Source organism: Panthera pardus, unplaced genomic scaffold, assembly GCF_024362965.1.
Source record: "Panthera pardus isolate Hobbes unplaced genomic scaffold, ASM2436296v1 HiC_scaffold_27, whole genome shotgun sequence".
NCBI classification, from domain to species: domain Eukaryota; kingdom Metazoa; phylum Chordata; class Mammalia; order Carnivora; family Felidae; genus Panthera; species Panthera pardus.
The window spans coordinates 30,213,606-30,236,480 of NW_026526843.1; the positions used below are offsets into that span (position 1 = coordinate 30,213,606).

General features: G+C 49.8%; 1 protein-coding gene across 1 annotated transcript in view; it reads left to right on the forward strand.

Moving 5' to 3' along the window:
* The window catches only part of KIAA1210 (KIAA1210 ortholog), a 55,267-nt gene extending 35,848 nt beyond the window's left edge, over positions 1-19,419 (forward strand). Inside the window, 7 exon segments of the mRNA XM_053892115.1 lie at positions 8,843-8,951; positions 10,873-11,636; positions 11,638-14,611; positions 15,620-15,678; positions 15,727-15,771; positions 18,070-18,175; positions 19,252-19,419. Coding sequence (XP_053748090.1) covers positions 8,843-8,951; positions 10,873-11,636; positions 11,638-14,611; positions 15,620-15,678; positions 15,727-15,771; positions 18,070-18,175; positions 19,252-19,310 — 4,116 coding nt within the window. The 3' untranslated portion in view covers positions 19,311-19,419.
* The last annotated feature ends 3,456 nt before the right edge of the window (positions 19,420-22,875 follow it).

The window sequence follows — 22,875 nt, forward strand, 5'->3', positions numbered from 1 at the left end:
TAGGGGCGCCTGGGTGGCTCAGTCAGTTAAGCGTCTGGCTCTCGGTTTTGGCTCAGGTCATGACCTCATGGTTTGTGGGTTCCAGCCCAGTCTTTCTCTCCCTTTCTCTCTGCCCCTTCCATGCCCCCCCCAAAATAAATAAATAGACTTCAAAAAAATGTATCACGTTAAAGCATACAATTCAGTGGCATTAATTCACAGCCATCACTCCTATCTAGGTCCCGAATGGTTTTGATTCCCCCACACTTATTAAGCAGTCATTCATCATTCATTCCTCTTTCCTCTCAGCCCCTGGCAACCACCAGTCTGATTTCTGCCTCTGGATTTGCCTATCATATAAGTGTAATCACACAATATATGGCCTTTTGTATATTGTCTCTTTCACTTCGTACCATGCTTTTGAGATTCAGCCATGTTATAGTACTCCAGTTGTTTCTATGGCTGAATAATACTCCATTGTATGGATATACCATATTTTGTTTAGCTCTTCATCCACTGATGGATATTTGGGTCCTATCTACCTATTGGCTATCATGAATAGTGCTGCTATGAACGTTCGTACACAAGTTTGTGTTTGAGCATATGTTTTCAGCTCTTTTGGGTGTATACCTAGCAGTGAAATTGCCGGATCATATGGTAATTCTGTATTTAACCTTTTGAGGAGCCGCCGAACTGTGTTTCTCAGCAGCTGCACCACTTTACGTTCCCACCAGCTATGTTTTTTTTTTTTTTAATTTTTTTAACGTTTTATTTATTTTTGAGACAGGGAGAGACAGAGCATGAACGGGGGAGGGTCAGAGAGAGGGAGACACAGAATCTGAAACGGGCTCCAGGCTCTGAGCGGTCAGCACAGAGCCCGACGCGGGGCTCGAACTCACAGACCGCGAGATCACGACCTGAGCTGAAGTCGGCCGCTTAACCGACTGAGCCACCCAGGCGCCCCATCCCATCAGCTATGTTTAAGGGTTCCGGTATCTTCACATGCCGGTCAACACTTGTCATTTTCCATTTTTTTAAAAATAGTCATTCTAAAAAAAAAAAAAAAAAAAAAAAAAAAAAAATAGTCATTCTAGTGGCTGTGAAGTGTATCTCATTGTGGTTTTGATTTGTATTTCACTAGTGACTAATGATGTTAACCATCTTTTCTTGTGTTCATTGGCCATTTGTATACCTTCTTTGGAGACATGTCTGTTTAAGACCTTTGCCCATTTTTTATTTAATGCATTGTTTTTTTGTTGTTGAGTTATGAATTCTTTATATATTCTGGATACTAGACCCTCTTCAGATCTATGGTTTGCAAACGTTCCCCCCCTATTCCGTGAGTTGTCTTCTAATTCTATCAAAAGAATAAAATTTTTAAAAAATTTAATTTTGACGAAGTCAAATTTATTGATATTTTTTCTTTTGATACTTGTGTTTTTGGTGTCATATCTAAGAAGCCATTGCCCAACTTACGATCATGAAGATTTACCCCTATGTTTCCTTCAAAGAGTTTTAGCTCTTATATTTAGGTCTTTGATCCGTTTTTAGTTCATATTTATATATGGGGTGAGATAGGGTCTAACTTCATTTTCTTTTTAATTCAAGTTAGTTAACATACAGTGTTGCCATGGCTTGCATGTGACCACCCAGTTGTCCCAGCACTGTTTGTTGAAAAAACTATTATTTCTTCCATTTAATGTTCTTGGCGCCCTTGTTGGAAATCAGTTAACTGCAGATGAATGGAGACATATATATATATATATATATATATATATATATGTCTCCATTCATATGTATATGTATATATATATATCTGTAGATACATAATTTTCTATATATAAGATCATGCCATTTATAAATGGAGATAGTTTTACTTCTTCCTTTCCAGTTTGCATGCGTTTTGTTTCTCTTCCTTGCCTAATTGGCTAGAACTTCCAGTAAAACAAATAAAAGTGGCAAAAGCAAACATCCTTTTCTTATTCCTGATCTTAGGGGGAAAGATTTCAGTTTTTCACCATTGAGTATGATATCAGCTATGGATTTTTCATATAAGCTTTCTATCCCTAGTTTGTTAGGTGTTTTTAGTATGAACAAGTGTTGGATTTTGTCAAATGCTTTTCTTTCCTTTTTTTTTAAATGTTTATTCATTTTTGAGAGAGAGAGAGAGAGAGAGAGTGCGGGGGGGGGGGTGTTGGTGGGGGGGCAGAGGATCTGAAGCAAACTCTGTGCTGACAGCAGAGAGCCTGATATGGGGCTCAAACTCACAAACTATGAGATCATGACCTGAGCCAAAGTCAGATGCTTAACCCACTGAGCCACCCCGGGCATGCCTGTTAACAGTGCTTTTCTACATCAATTGAAATGATCGTGTAGTTTTTTTTCCTTCATTCTATTAATATGGTATATTATTACATTGAGTGATTTTCATATGAAACCTCCTTGCAATTGATTGCCGTGCTATACAATTGCCTTAATATGCTGTTGGACCTTGTTTGCTAGTATTTTTGCGTGTGTATTTACGAGGGACATAGGTCTAAAGTATTCTTTTCTCATGATACCTTTATTTGGCTTTGGAATCATGACAGTGGTGGCCTCGTAGAATCAGCAAGTGTTTCCTCTTCAATTTTTTTTTGAAATATTTGTTAAGGATTGGTGTTAACTATTTAAAAGTTTGGTAAAATTTATCGGTGAGGCCATCTGGTCCTGGTCTTTTTTGTTATTGTTGGGAAGTTTTGATTACTGATTCAGTATCTTTACTCGTTACCGGTCAATTCAGATTTTCTATTTCTTCTTGAGTCAATTTTGATACTTTGGATGTGTCTAGGAATTTATCTCTTTCATCTAGGTAATCTAATTTGTTGACATACAATTACGTGTAGTATTGTCTTATAATTCCTTTTATTTCTGTAAAGTCCATAGTAATTTTCCCTTTTCATTTCTATTTCTAGGGATTTGTGTCTTCTGTCTTTTTGTCTTAGTAAATCTTCCTAAAGATTCGTCGATTTTGTTTTACTCTTCAAAGAACCAACTTTTGGTTTCATCGACTTTATTGTTTTTTCTATTCCCCATTTCACTGTCTCTGCCTTAATCTTTATTACTTCCTTTTGCTAGCTTTGACATTTTAAGATACAGAGTTTTCTCTTGCTGTGAATTTGAGTAGGCTAACTATGCATTTTATAGGCTAATGAACAGAGTTAAATTATTTATAGTCAACATTTCCAAGCACCAGTCTAAACATTCGTCCTGCTGGAGTGTCATGAACTTCCTATTAGTAAATTCAAGAATTCAGTCAGGTTGCTTGCAGTACGTGAAACGTTGGGCTGGCAGACAGAAAGTCTAATCTTTGGTGGTCTAGTCAACCTCCTATCACCCCCAGGCATGAGAGTTTCTTGGCTGTTTCTGCCATGCTTCTTGGTTCATTAGTTCACCGTGGTGAACACAAGGGGGACAGGTGGTGGCAACCGCGTCATCCCAAGAAATCGCTGGAATCACCATCCCAACCAGATATGCTGGCCTGGAGGCTTCTCTAAGCTTCCCATAAATTATGACCCCCAAGCAGTCTATCCCTGGAGGCCTCCCCACGAACCCAACTCCTACCGCCTTCTCACTGAGGATCGACTAAGGAGCTCGGCGCCAAACCGAATCCTCCAAATAGGAAAGTCAGACGAAAAGAGGACTCCATCTCCAAGGAGTCTTTCCAAGTTCAAGTTCGCTGTTTTATTTTCTTCTCCAAGCTGCTGCCTCCTACTGGTACCAGGGGGGAAACCCATTACCCTTCAAGGACACCAGGACTCATAATTAAAATGGCAAAAAGTAATGATAAAGAGAGGTTTTTCAAAGGACACCGCCGACCTTTTACTCCAGGTCCACCCCACCCCCTCCCGGGGGCAGAACAGGAAGGATTGCCTGAAGCCTCGCTGCCTCAGCCTGTGTCTTCCACGTTTCCTTGGGTGAAGAGTTGAGCGCTTTGCCCCTTGCAGTTGTGGTTAGCGAAACCCCCCTGAGTGATCTTCCTCTTTCGGCCTCACAGCCCTCTGTCCTGGTTCAGTGGCTTGTGTCCTTTGAGTAGAGGCGAGACTGGCAATGGGGACGAACAGATACCTTTGCAGAGCGCAGGCGACCCAGTGACGTAGTGAGCCATGGTGACTCTGTTTGACGTCGGCTCTTACCACACAGAGACACACAAGCCCAGACGGTCTGACCTAACAGGGCCTGACTCATCCACCCCGCCGGCCATCTTTAGCCCCCACCTTGGACCAGAGGATCTTCCTGCTTAGCACTTCCCTGACCCCCCGCCACTTTCCCAACCTGGCTCATGTTCATCTGTATTCCCTGAGGAGCCCGTAGATGATCTTTCTTCTTCAATATTGCTTTTCACGGGGAAAAATAAGTGTGCGAAAGAGAAGCCATGCATACACAACCCAATCGCTTTTCGCTCTTGGGAAAGGGGTGTATCAAGTACTTAGGTGCTTATAGTCTGAGCTGATCAAGCACCTGGGCTTTAGCTCCACTGCAGGGTGAATGTTGCTATTGAACGTGGTGGGGGTTAAGCCGTTGCCAGTCCTAACATCGTATAGGCTAATGAAGAGTTAATTTAGAGTCCGGCAGGACTGCCTCCTTACCGCGTCTTTTGCTTTACCCCTGAGGGCCTATTCCATAATTCACCATTAGTATTTATAGATAGGTTTTTGAAGCCCAGTGATATATTTTTTTAAATCCCCTGACACATCAAAGGAGGGCGTAATGCCCCCACCCCCGCCGCCGTTGCATGGAAATTTGTAGCTTACAAAGTGATTTTGCACATATAGGTGCATTTGATTGTCTCAGTAACTCAGTAACGTAGGTAGGGAAGATACTATTATTCCCGTTTTAGGTGGAAACAAACAAACCAACCCAAAGAGGTTCAGAGAGGTGAAATGACTTGGCCAAGGCTACAGAGCCAACCGAAGCTGATTCAAACGCGGGATTCCTGCCTAAATCCACACCACTTTTTCACCAAACCACGTGGACTCTAGCAGCTCTCTAAATTTATACAACCAGCGCCCCAAACAGCAACAGCTGCTCACACGTATGGAGACTTTCTTTTTTTTACGTTTAGTTATTTTTCGGGGGGGGGAGGGGCAGAGAGAGAGGGAGACGCAGAATCGGAAGCAGGCTCCAGGCTCTGAGCTGTCAGCACAGACCCCGACGCGGGGCTCGAACCCACGGACCGGGAGCTCATGACCTGAGCCGAAGTCGGATGCTTAAGCGACTGAACCCCCCGGGCGGCTAAAATTTTAAATAGGTTAGCCAGGGAAGGTGTCTGTCACTGAGAAGGTGGCTTTTGTATCAAGACCTAAAGGAAGTGAGAGAGGCAAGCCACCAGAACGTGCAGGAACAGCGTGCCCAGCAATAACACGTGTTGTTCCTGTAGATAACGCAGGCAAATATACACCACCAGGAAGAGGTGTCCCATGAATTCACGAATAAAGAAGTTAAGAAAGGCCCGGGACCCCTCCTAATCTTGCGCGATCGACCCTCCAAAAGCTAGCGTTCCTTCCGCCTTGCCTAGAACCGGAAACGGAATAGTGACCTGGGCAGAGCGTTGGCCGACCCGTTAACACCGTGTTATGTCCCCAGGCACTGGAGTCACAGGCCATACGAGGACCGTATCTGGAGCCCCGTAGGGTATCACCGGACCAACACACAGCAGAGGTGGGGACATGTGAAGAGATGTGAAAGCCTCGGATACCAGAGGGGCCCCGGGTGCGGTGACAAGCCAGGTTGGAAAGAGCCAACGAGTCCACAGAAATGGAAATTCCGTCCACCCGCGGAACCCGATCGCCTGCCACTGGTGTCCAGGGAAGAGATGGCTCATCACCTGGCCTTCGGAGGGGCTCTCCTAAACACAGATATTTGGAGTTTCTCAGGAGCGGGAGGTGCTCTGGGCTGTGCCTTTGAGGTGTAGCAAAGGCGACGGCGGGAAGCCCGGAGAAGGCTATTTGGAAACTTCTACAGAGGAGCTCGACTGGGGAGCCCCAGGCCCGGATGGTTTGGCAATAGGGGGAAGCCAGCCATAACGAGGCAAAGGTGACAGGATCCATCCCACCTCATCGCGGGTGAGGACGCTCAGTTCCTCAGGGTCCTGCTTCCTCATTCTGGAACAGTAAATGTCAATCAAAGCAGCGTGCTGTTTAGGCAAAAGACAAGCCCCTTTTCCACCCTGATTTTCTCCCCTCCGCGCCCTCCCCCCCTCCTATGGAGAAACCCCAGAACCCTATTGGGTTTTATTGACACAGACTGGGCCTCTCACCCCAGTCAGCCCCTCCTGCTACGAAACGGGGGGTAGGGGATGAGAGAAAATACAAATCCTCTGACCTTGTAAGCTCCATGAAGTGGCTGAGTTCCTCTCTGAGGGCAGAGGGGAGCCCCCGCATCCTTTCGAAGCAGGGGAGCCCCCTGAACTTCAGGTTTCTTGCCCTCCCCTACGAGGGAAGCAGCAGAAGTGAGCCCGTTGACCAGAAGGCGTGAATATTGCTGGAGGGAAAGGGACACGTAAAGAAATCAGGAGAGATTTCTTCTTTGGGAAGTCGTCAGGAGAGATTTCTTCTTTGGGAAGTCGTCAGCCGGAACAATTTCCAGCACGCGGAGCTGCCTCATTTCTTTTCTCCCACTCTCTCCAGAGCTCCTTTGAGCCCTCACCCGGACCCGTCCACTCAGTCCTTGACCACATTTACCATGATAACCTCTCCCAGCAGCGCTCAGCTGCCCATTGGTTTTAGCACCCCAGCCTCCCCGAAGGCCTGTTGGGATTCTTCAGCCCCTTGTGCTTGACACAGGATGGCTTTAAATCCCTGGAAGCAGAAGCAGAAGAACATTCAAACGACTGTGAGTCTTTCAAGAGGCCCGGGACAAAAACCCTCATATCCTAAGAGAATGGGTTCCAACCTTCACAAACTGCTCTTGGGGGAGTGGTATGGTTTGGGGGATCCGTACCCCGAGGAGGGATGGTAAAGTCAAGGGCACGGTCCCAAACTCGACACCCCGCCCCACCCCCGAGAGGGGAGCGAACCCGCGTGCGGAACTTCCATAAAAGGGACTGAAGAAAGCAGACACAGTGACCTAAACCCCAGAAACTGCTGGGAATTCACTCAGCCTTTCTTTGTAGAGGGTATTCAACCATAGCCCAGATCAGGTTTCTTTCAATTATCATTTTTGCAACGTTTCTTTAGTTTTGAGAGAGCACAAGTGGGGGAGGGGCAGAGAGAGAGCTCAGCTCGGACACCTCAATTTAGCTTCAGAAAGAGAACAAACTGTGGGTTGAAAGAAGAGGTGGCATGGGGCGCCTGGGTGGCTCAGTCGGTTGAGCGCCGACTTCGGCTCAGGTCATGATCTCACGGTCTGTGAGTTCGAGCCCCGCATCGGGCCCCTGTGCTGACAGCTCAGAGCCCGGAGCCTGTTTCAGATTCTGTGTCTCCCTCTCTCCGACCCTCCCCCATTCATGCTCTGTCTCTCTCTGTCTCAAAAATAAATAAACGTTAAAAAAAAAATTTTTTTAAAAAGAAAGAAGAGGTGGCAGGACAGCAGGTCCGGGGGGCCCTCTGGTGGCCCTGAGAGGATCTCCTTGGTTGTCGAGCAGAAGGGGACTCATCCTTGTGCACTAAACCCTATTTACGTGCATCGTCGCCTGGACACCTCGCCACAAACCTAGGAGATGGGGGGGTGGGGTAGCCGAGGGAGAGTTAGCGTGAACCTCTGACTCCCTTCTGCATGACCTAATTAAGAAAACGCCTGGGCATCGGTCTCTAAGAAGGTCAGCCCGTCTTCTTCCGTGCGACTCTCCCTGACTCGTGGGCGAATACAAAAGGGTCCGGGATCATTTATGACACAGAGGCTGCTGCCACCTGTTCCTTGCTCTGGAATCTCTTGGCCTTTCTCCTCACCCCCTGGTTTATAGATGTGGGTGTAGACATTTAGAGATAGACGTGGACACAGAGATTTCAAGAATCACTGGCCGAGGTCACACGGTGAGTAAATAATGGAGCAGAGACTTGAGCCCGGGTCTACCTCACCTCATTCACTCACCAGTAGATTACTTTGACCTGAGTCTGTCTGCACAGGCACTTCGAGTGAGGGCGTCAACGGTAACACACTTGATACATCAGATCAGTATCAGTATCAGTAATAGATCAGAGGTACGTCCATAAAGGCTCGCACGGACCAAATTTCGGTCACCGCTCGGCACGCTGCTCCTCTGACATTTCCAAAGCTGCGCTGTAATCATCTGTAAACCCGGTTTATTGTTAAACCAAGCCCAACCCTTTCCGCATAAGGGCTGAACCCTTCGTCGTGTTCTCTCTTCTTTCCCAGCAAACCTCCGATCCTCTTTGCTTCCTTGGAGCTGGAGAGGCCTGATTCGTGCTTTCACTAAATTCCCTGAAAAGAAGCCAAACAGGCTTTGAATTTGGCTCCCAGGTCGGGTGCAACGCATTTGGGAATGCCCGCGTCGCCAAGAAGCTGGTTGCCGTCCGGCCCAATAACCACGGCTGCAGACCGACGGCCTGGTAGCGTGGTTCGGCGGTTTCCGGGGTTAGTTTTAGAAGGTTCCCTGCAGCACATCGCTCAGGGGTCAGAAACTTGGAATTCGCGTGACTCTCTTCCAATAGGTAAAATGATCACTTCCAATAGGGAAAAGGATCAGCGGAGGATGAATGCCATTGGACATGATTTCTATGGTTAATGGTGTCGTTATGCTCCCAGCTGAGCCATTTGGATATCAAGGACTTTCTTTTTCCCCCTGATGTTACTTTCTTTGGCAACCATGCAAGGGTGGGTGGGAAACCCTTCAGTCGGGTTCAAGCGCTTTCTTTCCCTCTTTTAGGGGGAGCCAAAACAGGGGAAGCCAGGCGTTCCGCTGGTGTCTCAAGAAGAGAAGAGTACAACGACATCCCAAGAAGCTGTCCAAAAGAAGCCGAAAAACGACAGTGCAGGTTGGCACATCCTTACCCTCATTCAGAAACGCGTATTAGGAGCTTTATGGCACAGGGGAAGGTGATAGGAGCTGTGGAGTGAGATTCAGCTAAGCCTGCTGCCTCCGGTCCTCGGAGAGCGTTCAAGTTCAGGTGCACACCAACGGGGTCCAGGTTCCTCCATTGAAACTGCCCGGCTAATACAATTGCCCCTTGTGGGGGATTAAGGTAAAAGATTATACCCGGATCTCTATTTTATCTAAATGCGTTTCCAGCCAGAGATCTGGGCAGCTGTGGATAGGTGTCCTTGACAGCCGGCACCTACCAAATCCCCCAAATAACAAATACCACTGGGGTGAAAATCTCTGTGTGTGTGTGTGTGTGTGTGTGGATGGGGACGTTGGTTGCTGCCAATGGCAGCCTAATTTCAAGCAATACTCGATACAACAAAATTCTAGCTCCACAATTAAGTTGAACAGGTATATTTTTGCCACAAAGGATTTCCCCGTGTGGGTTCAAAGACAGGAGCTCCCTAGACACATTTTCCCATGAAAATTCACAAAACTCATCTGCAGGAAGAAGGAGGAGGAGGAGGAGAAGGAGGAGGAGGAGGGAAGAGGAGGAGAAGGAGAAAATGCGATGAAAATTCAATTTACTTCTTTCTTAATCTTTTTCTCATATTTCTTATTAAGTTTTTTAACGTTTAAAATTGTTTTAATGTTTATTTATTTTGGAGAGAGAGAGAGAGAAACAGAGAGCGACAGAGCACGAGTGGGGGAGGGGCAGAGAGAGAGGGAGACACAGAATCCCAAGCCGCCGAAGTTGGATGCTTAACCAACTGAGCCACCCGGGCGCCCCTCATATTTATTTTTAATAGTTGTCCCTTTTATACATGGAGGCTAGACCTGCTTCCGTGTCCGTGGGGGCAGACACGTTGGTTTTCCGTATAATTTGGAGTGCAGCCAGCTATGCCCAGTGCTGCATGCGGGACCTGAGACAACTAGACAGAGTTCGGGGCATGTGGCAGATGATGAGCAGGAGAAGGCGGTGAGGGCCCTCCCACCTGGGGACCCAACGGTTCCTCATAAATTACGAGGGAGGCGTGGGGCCATCTGTGTAACTGCTGTCTTGTGCTTGACCCGAAGCCTGTATAGACTGATGTAACTGTTCAGGCTTTCCAAGAATTGCTTTGCATGTGCATGACATCAGATTGATTTAATACAAGAGAGTAAAAAGCAAAAGAAAAGGGGGCCGCAATCCTACCTCCCAGATGACCCCCTGTTGATACCTTGCTAAAAATTAAAGCGACATCTGCACATGATATGGAAATTAGAATTAAGTAAAAAATCTAAATACTAATCAGGAAGTGAAATTCCCCTTTGCCCGGCCCCAGTCAGTTTCCTAAAGGGTAATGCTTGTTACAGGTTCAAACCCGGGTGGCTCAGTCAGTTAAGCGTCTAGCTCTTGACTTCGGGCTCAGGTCGTGATCTCACGGTTCGTGGGTTTGAGTCCCCACATCAGGCTCTCTGCTGTCAGCGTTGAGCCTGCTTCGGGTCCTCTGTCCCCAGCCTCCCCCATCTCTGCCCCTCCCCCCCTTGCACGCCCTCTCTCAAAAATAAATAAACAGTTTTTTTAAAAATCTTACCAAAAACATTACCTTTTATTGTGTCTCACGCCTCCTGGTGGACCAGACTACGGATTTGATGTTGACGAGCCAACGTTGTAGCCAGTTCGCAAAACTGGGATTTCACTTTGATGTCAAAATTTCCAGCTGCAGAGGCTGACGGTGACCAAGGGGCTCCCTTTCTTCTGAATGGCTTCGTCTTTTAGCCTGAGGAATTCAGTGGTACATAGGTACCCACGGGGCCGGGGCAGAATAGTCTTATTTTAGGAAGTCAAAGGCCCATATGGTTTTCTTTTCCTTGTGTCCTCTTTGGCACAGGTGCCTCAAGCCTGGAGCAGAGCAAGAAAACCGAAACTCCGGATAAGAAGACGGCAGAGCAGACCGCAAACCCAGAGGCTGCTGGCACTCAGGGCTACCTGTCGACGGTGGCGTTTGGAAGACAATGTGCAAGGGGAGGTCCCGGTGCTATAGGAATGAGTGAGTGTGGGCTCAGAGGAAGAACCTTCAAACAGTTTTCTGTCTTCTCTGCGGACCTCTCTCTGGAGCAGTGCATGACTCCACCGGCCAAAAGCGTGACTCCTCAGGAGGGACTCTCGGATAAAGATGGCCTGGGAAAGAGAAATACCGGGATGGATTTTAAAGCTGGAACCGCAGCAGGAGCCCAATCTGTACCTGAAGACGTGGAAGGGTCCACGGTTGGCGACCCATCGACATGCCGTGAGGACGGGGCCCCGGGAGCCAACAGGCCAGAAGCCATAGCTTCTCTCTCGTCAGCGGCAACCGAGGCCGAGGTGTTTAAGGATCCTTCTCGCACCCAGTCGGAGAGGGAAGAAGCCTGCAGCTCCGATTTGCAAGGTATCCAGCTGAAAATGGAGTCAGTTCAAGGTATTCCAACTGTCTGCAGAGAAAAGCCTCCTGGAAAGTGTCTCCCGGCCTTCACAGCAGGTATTTCGGCTCCGCCAAGTGCTTTGGCAAAGAGAGGCGTTTCTGTGGAGACGCCGCCTCTCAGGAGCCTTTCCCTGGCCGTGGTGAAGTTCCAAGCTGAAGAAGAGTCCTCTGATTCCGAGAGTTCTTCAGAGGTGGGGGGGTGGTTCCGAGCAGGTGCCTCCCAGGCCTGCTTTCCAGCGGGAGAAGCCCAAAGGTGACCAAAAAGTCTTCCCCAAACCAGGAAGTTCAGCTGTGGAACCGAGCCGGCCAGGGCAGCAGCCGGCTTCTAGATCCCCCTCCTGGACCGCGGCGCGGCCCGAAGCTGAAGAGGCCTCCTTGGATTCCGAGAGTGCTCCTGAGGACGAAGACACCTCGGAGCAGCAGGTGCGTCCCAGGCGCTCTCTCCAGTCGGCGGGGAAGCCCGACCGTGGCCAGGAAGTCTTCACGGAGACCAAGAGCTCCGCTTCCGAGGTCTTGGGGGAGCCCAAAGCGTCCACCGAGTGGCACAGTTACGCTGACAAGTACAAGAGTGTTGACCCTCCCCGGGCCTGGAAGGAGAAGCCCAAGGACCAAGGAGGAACCCCCTCAGTTTCGAAGAGCGCGCTTAAGGAGTGGGATGTTTCCGTGCAGCGGCTCGCTCTCCAACAGCTTCCTCAGTCCTTCGCGAAGCCGGCTGTTCGGCAGCAAGTGTCGTCCGGCCCGGCGAGGGCTTTGGCACAGCGGAGCGGCTCTGCGGAGCACCTGCTGCCCCAGTCCGGGACGGGCGCCAAGGCCGAGCAGCAAGCCTCGGCGTGTCTGGAGAGCACTGCCAGGGACTGGGGCCTCTCCCTGGAGCCGCTGCGTCCCAGGACCTCTTCGAAGTGCCTGATGAGGCGTAAAGTTGGGCAACCGGTCTCCAAAAGTCCAGAAATTGCTATGACCCCAGGGGTCAATCCCGCGGCCCTCAAATGTCATTCTAAGCCTCCCCCGAAACTCCCGGCGGGGGATGCATTCCCTCCAGGTCCAGAGCACATATCTATTTCGAAGCAAGTGCTGCCGCCCAAGGGTCCTTTCCGGACCTCGCTGAGATCGGTAGTTGAGGAACAAGTCCCCCCCGGTGCGGAAAGTGCTGTGGTTGAGAAGGACGCTTCTATGCAGCCGCTGGTCCCCAAACATCAGTCCCCGAGGCAACCTCTGGTCCAGCGACAAGTCTCTGCGAGTCCGGAGAGCGCTGCAGCCGAGGGGGGCGCTTCTGGGGGGCCACTGCTCCCCAAACATTCTGCTCGGCCCCTGGTGAATCCTCAAAGCCAGCAGATCTCAGAGAACGCTGCGGTCAAGGAGGGCACGTCTGCCGAGCCGCCTCGCGGAGGCCCTTCCCAGCCGTCGGGGAGGCCCAGACTCCAGGCACAGACCCTCCCCCCCGACTCGGTGAGGGCTTCTGAGGGCAGCGGTCCTGAGGAGAAGATGCCTCCCCCACACACCTCCCGGGCCTGGGTGAGCCCCAGAGTTGAGCAAGAAGCCTCCTCGGGTTCAGCGAGTGCTCCCGCAGCACGGAGCACTCCGGTGGAGTCAAAGCCTCCCAAAAGCGCTCTGCAGGCCCGGGGCAACCGTAAATCCAAGCAAGCGGCCTCCACGGGTCTGGAGGGCGCTGTGGCCGAGAAGGGCGGGTCCAAGGCGCAGCCCCCGCCCAGAATGTCTTCTCAGTCCCCGATGAAACCCGTGGGGAAACAAGCAGTCTCTGCAGGGCGGGAGAGCGTGGCCGCCAAGAAGGAGGCTTCTGCAGAACCACTGCCTCCCAGGCAGTTTTCCAGGTCCCTTGCGGGACACAAAGTCCAGCAAATATCTTCAAATTTTGAGAGCAATGCTGCGGAGGGCGCCGTCTCCGGGAAGCCACTGCCTCCCAAGAATCCTACCCAGGTCTTGATCAGGTCTAAAGTCCAGGAAATGTCCTTGCGTCTAGAGAACAAGGCCCTTGAAGGAAACATGTCTAAGAAGTCACCGATTCCTAGATATCCTTCCCAGTCATTTGTGAAGTACATGGCAGAACGAGTCTTTTCAGAGAGCCCCGCGGCCGAGTGGGGATTTCACACGAATCCCCCATCTACAAATCCACCTTCCAAACCTTCGATGAGGCCCGAGGCCCAGTGCCAAGTCTTCTCAGGTCAGGAGAACGCCAACATGGGGGGAGGCATTTCCTCACAGCTGCTGCCTTGGAAAGGCCCTTTACAGTCCTCAGGGAGGCCCCAAGACCCCAAAGAAGTCTCCTCGCATTCGGAGAGCGCTCCCGCGAAGTCGAGTGGTTCAAAAAAGCAGCCGCCTCCCAGATACCTTTCCCAGGCACTGGGGAAGCTTGAGTACCAGCAAGATGGCTCCCTGGTCTCTGTGAGCGCTCTTGAAGACAGGAAGAGTTTTGAAGACAAGCTGCCTTCTGGAGGCCCTTCCCAAGCCAAGAAGGGGCCCGAATCACAACCACATGTTTCCTCAACAGGCTCAGCGAGTGCGCCTGTGGGGTGGAGTTGTTCTGAGGAGCCCCTGCCTCGCAGATCCTCCTTCTGGGCTTTTGCAGACCCTGAACGTCAGCAACAGGTTCCTTCCGGTTCCGCGGGCGCTGCTGCTGAGGGAGCCATTTCTGGGAGCAATCCTAGCAGCCGGTCCGTCCCCAAAGGCCCGGCTTCTCCACACGGAACCAAGAAGCGTAGCCACAGCTCTGAAGACCTCATTAAGAATATCCTGGCTCCTGCTGCGAAACCCGCGAAGTTCACTTTTGCTCCCGCCAGCCAAACATCCACTTCCGGGGTCACGTACCCTAAGGAGGAAGTTGTCAAGAGCAGCGATCCAAATAACAGCCACTCAGACGTGTCCACCACCGAGGCTGATGTTGAAAACGTCTTTGGAATTCGACTGAGAAAAATCCCTACCTCGGACAAGTTCAAGGGTGAGACACAAGATGACCGGACCAAGCTTTCTTCACTCTCCCTGGGCCCAAAGTCATTTCCTGTACATAAAGGGAAGCGAATCAGAAGAAGCGCTTCCCATGGGTTCCTGGGCACCGCAGAGCACCTCATCCCAGGATATGAGTTTGCAGAGAAGCAACAGGACAGGCCCAAATCTGAAATCATAGCTGGGAATCAACCCGCTTACAAGGTCCCAGGTGAGACTTTCTTTTTCCAGAGGGCAAGTACCGAGTGGAGGGAAGCACGAGAAATCAAAGCCTTGAACGGGAGGAAGTCTGTTCTAGCCTGGCCGGCTGAGCTGATGCTTCGATGGGGCTGTCTTGGTGCATTTTCTGAGCAGGGTGGTGCCCCGTTCTAGATGAATGGACGTGGAGATGGTCAGTTGTGAATCTTCCCTTTCCCGAGGAGATCCAGCCATCTGGACAGCTGTCCACATTCTGTGATGGACACACGACCACCTCCTTATTCCTTCTCCCCTGACCCTCTGTACACCTTACCCTGAGGTGGAATTGTATACTTTTCTCCAAATACTTTCACACGTCCTATGCTCTGCCCACAACACCGTGGGGATTTTCAAAGCCAACTCATTAGTAGAGCGCTATGGGCAGCCTCTCAGGCCGAAATCTTAATTCACTGGGAATGTTCATAGTTCCTTAGCTTCTTCACACCCCTGACGTGCCTAAGAATCCTGAGCTAGGTGGTCTTTGGGGCACTGGTCTCTCTCAAAGCCTTTGTACCTTCAGACTGGCCACCACATACTCTTGAGTAGGCCCGTAACCCCACCCGTGGAACCACACACTTGGGTGAGGGGCCATAAGGCTATGAGGTATCCCTTGGGGTTACAGGAATGACATCAATAGCCTGAGCCCCTGGCCTCCGGGGAGTTTTCGCGGCCCACCTGGCAACCACTGTCCTCCCCTGACTTGGGGACAGGAAGAGGGATGGACAAGGGAGGGAAAGGGACCGGTGAGAGGACAGTGTGCAAACGTGGAGGTACAGCCTCTTATCTTCACAAGGAGCTCCTGCCTTTGCCAAGTTGTGGGGATGGCACAGAAGAAGGGGGCCTTTTCTGTGCGATAGCTGTTTATTTTCATCTGGCAATTAATGAGGATCCCACGCGGTTACGTTATCGTGGGTCGGCCCCAGCCTGGCCCGAGACGCTGCCTGCCTCACTTCGGTTGTAACTACTTTCTTTCCTTTCTCAGGAAAGGCTCCTGGTCGACAGGAATATTATAGCATCTCGGAGCCAACTTGGATAACCGAGGTAAAGGAGAAGCAGAAGAGTTCTCAGGCCCTCCTTCCTAGGAAAGAGCTGAGAACCAAGAACAGAGCCGCGATCAAAGAGCCTTCACGTGCGGTAGGACGTGCGGCCGCCCGCAGAACACTCCCGAAGGGTGTTAGAACTGGTTGACTAAGCTCGCATTGGGAATTTGGCCAAGCGTGCAGCTTCCCACCTCTGTCGGTGCATTAATCAAGGCCGGGAGGCTCTTCAGGGGGAAAGGTCTTGCCTTGGACTCATACAATAACGTGTCCTGCTGGGGCGCCTGGGTGGTTCGGTCGGTTGAGCGTCTGACTTCGGCTCAGGTCATGATCTCACGTTTCGTGAGTTCGAGCCCCGTATCGAGCTTTCAGCTGGAGCCTGCTTCAGATCCTCTGTCTCCCTCTCTCTCTGCCCTTCCCACGCTCTCTATGTCTCTGTCTCTCTCTCAAAAATGAATAAACAAAAAAATGACGTGCCCTGCTTTATGGTCTTAAAGGGCTCATGAAAAGTAATTAATACAAAAAGGTTCTGTAAATCCAATCCTGTCCTAAATATTATAGAGCAGTATTCCATGAAGTCGGTTGAGAAGTGAGGAATAAATCATAGAAAAAGCTATAAATGGACTCAAACTAGCCATATTTTTTTTCCATGTAACATTTCACTTCTGGACACCTTTCCATATCATACACAGCAGTTTACCTTATAAAGGCAATGTTTGCTATTTGGGGTTTCACATCTTGCTTTGGTTTGGTGTGGCACCTCCTTATAGGTTAGAAGAAAAGTTACGTGATGAGCTAGACTAATGGTCCCGCATGCGGATGGGGGGTGATGGGGTGGTGTTTTGCTTTCAGTGTCCCATTTGCAATGTCTTTGGAGGTGTTGGAATGAGAAGCCCTCTTGTCGAAACTGTCCAGAAAACAAATCAAATTTGCATATCAAGAGATATATCTACGGGCCCCTGGGTGACTCAGTCAGTTAAGCTTGTGAGTTTGGCTCAGGTCATGATCTCTTGGTCTGTGAGTTCGAGCTCTGCATCGGGCTCTGTGCTGACAGTTCAAGGAGCCTGGAGCCTGCTTCAGATTCTGTCTGTCTCTCTCTCTCTCTTTCTGCCCCTCCTCCACTTGTTCTCTCTCTCTCTCTGTCTGTCTCTCAAAAATAAACGTTAAAAAGGGCACCTGGGTGGCTCGGTCGGTTGAGCGTCCGACTTCAGCTCAGGTCATGATCTCGCGGTTGGTGAGTTCGAGCCCCGTGTCGGGCTCTGTGCTAACAGCTCGGATCCGAGCCTGCTTCGGGTTCTGTGTCTCCCTCTCTCTCTGCCCCTTCCCTACTCGTGCCCTGTCTCTGTCTCTCAAACATGAATAAACGTTAAAAAAAATTTTTTAGGGGCGCCTGGGTGGCTCAGTCGGTTAAGCGTCCAACTTCGGCTCAGGTCACGATCTCGCGGTCCGTGAGTTGGAGCCCCGCATCGGGCTCTGGGCTGACGGCTCAGAACCTGGAGCCTGCTTCCGGTTCTGTGTCTCCCTCTCTCTCTGACCCTCCCCCGTTCATGCTCTGTCTCTCTATGTCTCAAAAATAAATAAACTTAAAAAAAATTTTTTTAAAAAGAAACATTAAAAAAAGAGATATGTCTAAGGTCCCGTACTCGTAAGTGCTTCCTATATTTGTTGACGGATCACGTTCAGATCTGTTGAACTCTGCTTTAAGGAGTTTTTTTTCACCTTCCATCATTAGTATCTTTGTGGGAAGAGGACCATAGAGGGGCCAAGTCCACCTTAGTTAAAGCTGTTGTCGGGGGGGAAATGCGGTAGGGTGTATAAACCCATTCGTTGAGACCAGTTGTGCAGAGGTTCGTTTGAAAAGCTTCAACTGTATAACTCCGAAAAGACTCATGGCTACATCTCTTTCTAATGCGAAGAGTGCAAGGCAGATGTCAACAGTTTGGCTAAGTGAGATCCTATGGAACTCACTTCCATTCGCTGACAAGATTCATTTGTAACCGCCACATTCCGTCAGCTTGCTGTTAAGTGCCGGTGATGTGCTTGGGAAAAGGTTGTTCTCAGGTTAAATAATCATGTTATTTTAAGCATAATTAAACCATTTGTGGGATTAGAACAGCCTTTTTCTTCCAGATCTCAGAGGTGGTAAACTTGACCCAGCTAAGGTTTTGTGAACCTCAATTCTGAACCAAGGTCTCCCAGTGCTATTTCCTTCCTTCTCTCTCTCTCTCTCTCTCTCTCCCCCTCTCTGTCTCCCTCTCTCTCTTTCCTTTTGACTAATGTTGAACTCATACCCGGGACGAGGCTTTGCCCCTTGTGGTTTTCTGAATAAGCGATTGGCTGGCTCTTTTCCACGTCAGGACTTACAAGCCTTTCGTTGTCGCTTTTTGTATTAAAGGGAGGTATCTTAGAAGATGAAAACCAACCGGCAAGTAGTTGTATTTTCAACGTCAATAAACAGGGGCAGATGGCACTGAAGAAGCTACTTCAGCCTACCAAAGGAGGTAAAAACACACCCTCCCCCGAAAAAGGACCCTGGCAACAACCCACGCCTTCCTTTTCTCACCCCGCCCCGAATCAGCTTCATGATTCTCACGGCTCTTCCATTAGGTGCAGATATTAGCTTGTTTTAGGCAAATCCAGTTATTACGACCACTCTAAGTCCACTGTGAAACTTCCAGAGGGTCTTCCGGGCTCCCGCCTCATCGAGGACGCTGTTACAGGCACAAAATTGTGATCACTCACTAAAATGTTCCTGCGGCTGGTATTCAGGAGGAAAGAAGCAAAAGCTACTTTCCAGTTCATGGGAAAACAGTATTTTCTTGCCTCCTACAGCCCCAATGGCACTTTAATCCACTGTGAAGGCCCAGTGGTATTGAATTATTCCTTTTAACTATTTATTTTTTTTTGATGTTTATTTATTTTTGAGAGAGAGAGAATGCAAGCAGGGGAGGGGTTGGGGGGGCGGGGACTGAGGATCCAAAGCGGGCTCCGCGCCGACAGCGGAGAGCCCGATGCGGGGCTCGAACCCATGAACCGCGAGACTGTGGCCCGAGCCCAAGTTGGATGCTTAACCGACTGAGCCACCCAGGCACTCCTCCTTTTAACTATTTAAAACGCCTGTTTCTCCACCTTCTGAACAAGATGTGAGAAGTGGGGCGATGTCAACAGCTGAGAGAGCACCGGGCTGGGATAGAATAGAATGCGGTCTCATCGGGACGCCCGGGTGGCTCCGCCGGTTACGGAGCTGACTCTTGATCTCGGCTCAGGTCATGGATTCACTATTCGTGAGTTCGAACCCTGTGTCAGGCTCTGTGCTGGCTGCACGGAGCCAGCTTGGGATTCTCTTTCATTCTCTCTCTGCCCCTATCCCACTCGCGCTCGCTCGCTCTCTCTCTCTCTCTCTCTCTCACACACACACAATAAATAAATAAAATTAAGAAAGAATGTGGTCTCATCAGTAGAGTTGTGTGCCAGGGGGATTTTCTTTTCAGCAGGAGCCGGGGGGGGGGGGGGGGGGGCGGGGGGAGGGGGAGGGGTGGATGGATTTGTATTGAATCATCTTTGTCCTCTCCCGTAGTCCCTTTCGTGAAGAATTTGACAAGGAATTTAGGAAACCATGGTCTGGCCACGAAATAGTAGGACCCGACATTAACACCAGTCCGGTTTCTACTCAAATCTGTGTCTCCCGAAGCAAACAAATGTCTGATTGCTTAAAAGAAAGAAAGAAAGAAAAAAGAAAGAAAGAAAGAAAGAAAGAAAGAAAGAAAGAAAGAAAGAAAAGCCCTTGGCGATTCTAATGTGTAACCCGCCTTGAGAACCACGGGGTTGAGTCTAAGCCACTAAGTCAACCATAAAGCGGAATGAAGAGATAACATAACTATCTGCTTCCTCTCTGGTCTCAATCCAAAAGTGCAAGGCCATCCAGTAACAACAACCGGCCAGAGATTGGCCGTTACAGCTGTAGGTGTTTTCTCTCAGGCCTTCCCATGCCCAGGCCCCTGTGGCCATAGCCACGTAGATTTTGTCCCTTCGACATCCCACCCGGGGCCGTGCACATGCGCTGGCTTTTAGAAGCCAGAGGAAAGCTGAAAGGAGGAAGAACTGTGCTGCTCTCCCATCGACGTAGCTCCGTGTCTCTTACCGCTTGTGTGTCATTTGCTGTGGTTCTTGTAGGATTTGAAGGTGACGGGACGTTTCAAGAGCTCGCCGTGGGAAAAGGAATCCAGCGCTCTTCCACTCCCCCCAGCCACGCTCCAAGAGCCGGTACAGCCAGAGGAGCCAGTCTTGTTCTCCGTGGCCAAGAAGAAAGCCAAAGCTTGGAGCCACATAACAGAAATCATGCATTGAGTAGTTCCTGGGTGGAGAGTCAACATTTCAAATGATAATCGCCAAGCGCTATATTAATGCCAAGTCGTGACTGACTGACTTTTAACCATTTTTCTTCATTAAGCAAAAGAGCCTTAAGATGGTCATGCAAGCTAATAACCGTTAGAATGCAGCCAATGCCATGAATGCCTAACCTTCAGGACAGTCACCGCCAACGTCTGAAAACCCAGCGTTTCCTCTATAAAAACGATGTGACAATGTTTGCACTGCCATAGGGTGGGGAAATCTCGAACGTTGGACAATGTGCCTTAGGAGACGGAAAGCAAAAAAACATTTTGTTGGAGCAACTAAGACGCGGTCATTTCCCTTGATTAAATAAATTAATTCGAATGGAAATGGCCAGATGGCTTGGCCCAAGGATTGGCTTTTAGGTTTTGTGAGCCTGGTTGAATGTTTCAGTTCTTTGGTTCCTGCTCCAAGCTTTGCAGAGGCCCCTAGAGGAGATGGTGGAACTGAAGCTCCGAGGAAAATTTTGCCCAGCCTGTCCTCCAATTCGCCATTGCCCTTTGAAGCACCGCCCTTGCCCTTTGAAGCACCGCCCTTGTATCCCTGGGGCTCCCCAGCGCCTGCAGCTTAGAGCTCCCTCTGTGCACATGTCCCCATGTCACAGGTCTGGTAGCCGTGAACACCTCCCACTGAGAGAGAATTTCTTGGGGATTATCGTCCTCCCTTAGATGGTTAGCTCATCAGTGTTTGACCTCTTGCCCCAATGCCGCTGTGACTCTTTAGTTGCCGCGAGATGTGCTGAATGCCATATAGATCTTGTTTTTTAAGCAAAGACCCAATTCAAAATCCTACAGACGCCAAAAACTACGTTCTATCAGGCAGATGGGAAGCCTTCCTGGAGGAAGTCTGGGGCCCCTGGAGAGCTGTCTTCTCTCTGGCTCTAGTTTTAAGGTGGAAAGCTCCACGTAGCTCGGTTTCCAGCCTCTTCTCCTCGGCAGCCTCTGTTTCACGAGATTTTAGCCCAAAGCAAGACCACAACCCCAAAGCCATAGAACAGTTCACTTTCTGCCAACTGGAAGCCTTAAGTAATTCCATCCGCCTAGCCTCTGCCTGTCCTCATTCCTGGAGGCACACACCTCAAAAGTCACTCGACTAGACAGCCCCCACCTCCCCCCAGTGAACCACTCACCCCAGATCCCTTCCTTCCATTCCAGCCCCCAAACACACCGAAGGGAGAGCTTCTTTTGGGTGCCTGGGCCGTACCTCGCTCATTTTCTTAGGAGACCCAGAAGTGTCTTCTCGGTATACGTTTTACTGTGTCTGCCTCTGTCACCACGGGGCTGCTTTGCTTCAACAGAAATGTAAGCCTAGACATCTAACTGTGCCTTTAAACTCAGAGTGGGGCACTGCCTCATGCAAAAACAAAATTCAGAGAGGCAGTGAGGTGCCAAAGTGAATTTAAACCCTCGATGCTTGGTTTTGCCGGTGATGGCGTGACGTGACCTTGTACAATCATATGCTGGATTTTGCATTTTCTTTATAAGGCAACGATTTTTCCCGATGCTGTATCTTTGCCGTTCTGATAATGCTAGGTTCTTGATTGATCGGGTTTGATTTCCTTTATATTCCCATAGTGAGCCGTTTATTTAGGTGGATGTGCTTTACCCAGTGACCCTGGTACTTAGCTGTTACGCCTCCTTACCCCCCTTCCCTCAGCGTAGACCACTATAAGCTCGTTCTCACTCTGAGAGCTCTCCGTTAATCACTTCTTTCCCACGGTTAACAAAACTCTGTTTTTAAGAGGTTAAGGTTTTTTTCAATGCATAGATGCGCGTCCTGAGACGTTTTCAGCTTCTTTTAGCATTCTTGACTTTTATTATATACGTGCAAAGCAAATAAATTCAATAAAGCCTATTCGGTAGTCTGTCTTTGTCGCGTGGGGAGGGAAGTCGAATAGCGTTATTGATAACTCAGAGCTGAGGGCTGTCCGAGAAGCAGAATGTTCTTAAGAGGCTGTGCGGAGCACAGAGGGCCTCCACGCAGATGTGCCCAACCAAGCCGATGGCCTCCAGGTGGGGGTCTGTATGGGGAAGAAATGGTATCGAAGTTCTGCGTATAAATACCTGCTGTTGGGGGTGACGACAGGGGGAAAGATGGTTGGTGGCTGTACTCCAGCCAAGACTAGGGACTAGATCTACGTCTTGTAGCAAGATGGGCTATTAGAACAAGTGTTTTCAGAAGCGAGGGGCCCCGTCATGCACAGGTAAGGAAGTGTAACATGGAACGCAGAAGGGAAAGGGGTGATGGACGAGGATATTTACCCTGGACCTCCTGTAGCATTTGCAGTTGTCAGAAAAAAAGCTCGGCGGGGGGAGCCACATACCATATATTTATAGATTTAAATCAGCACGTTTTATTGGATGGTTTCTCTCCTCCCATGACAAATGTACCTTCGTAATGACCTGAAAGGGCCAGTGGGGATTTGGAATTCTCAGACCCCTCTAAGTTCTGCTCCGATGGTGTAGGTCTTCCTGCCCCACCCCCACCCCCCACCCCCCACCCCACAGGACAGCTCCAAGAGGAGCGCGCAGGCCCTGGCAGCAGGCTTGGGACTGTTCCGGCTGCCCGGGGCCTGGAGCATGGGCAGCGGGGCGTACCCCTTGTCCCCGTGGACTCAGGTAATGATGACAAGGCATCTGGGCCTCTGTCTCACCCCCATGCGGTTCTAGCCATAAGGAATACACGATAACGCATTTTAAATGCTCCTTTAAAAAAAAAGGATGGTGAAAGTGTTCGGTTTACTTCACTTCAACAGGAGTTTGGTGGAGTATCCACTAAGTGAAAAACTCGGTGCCTAGGGCTTTGGGGG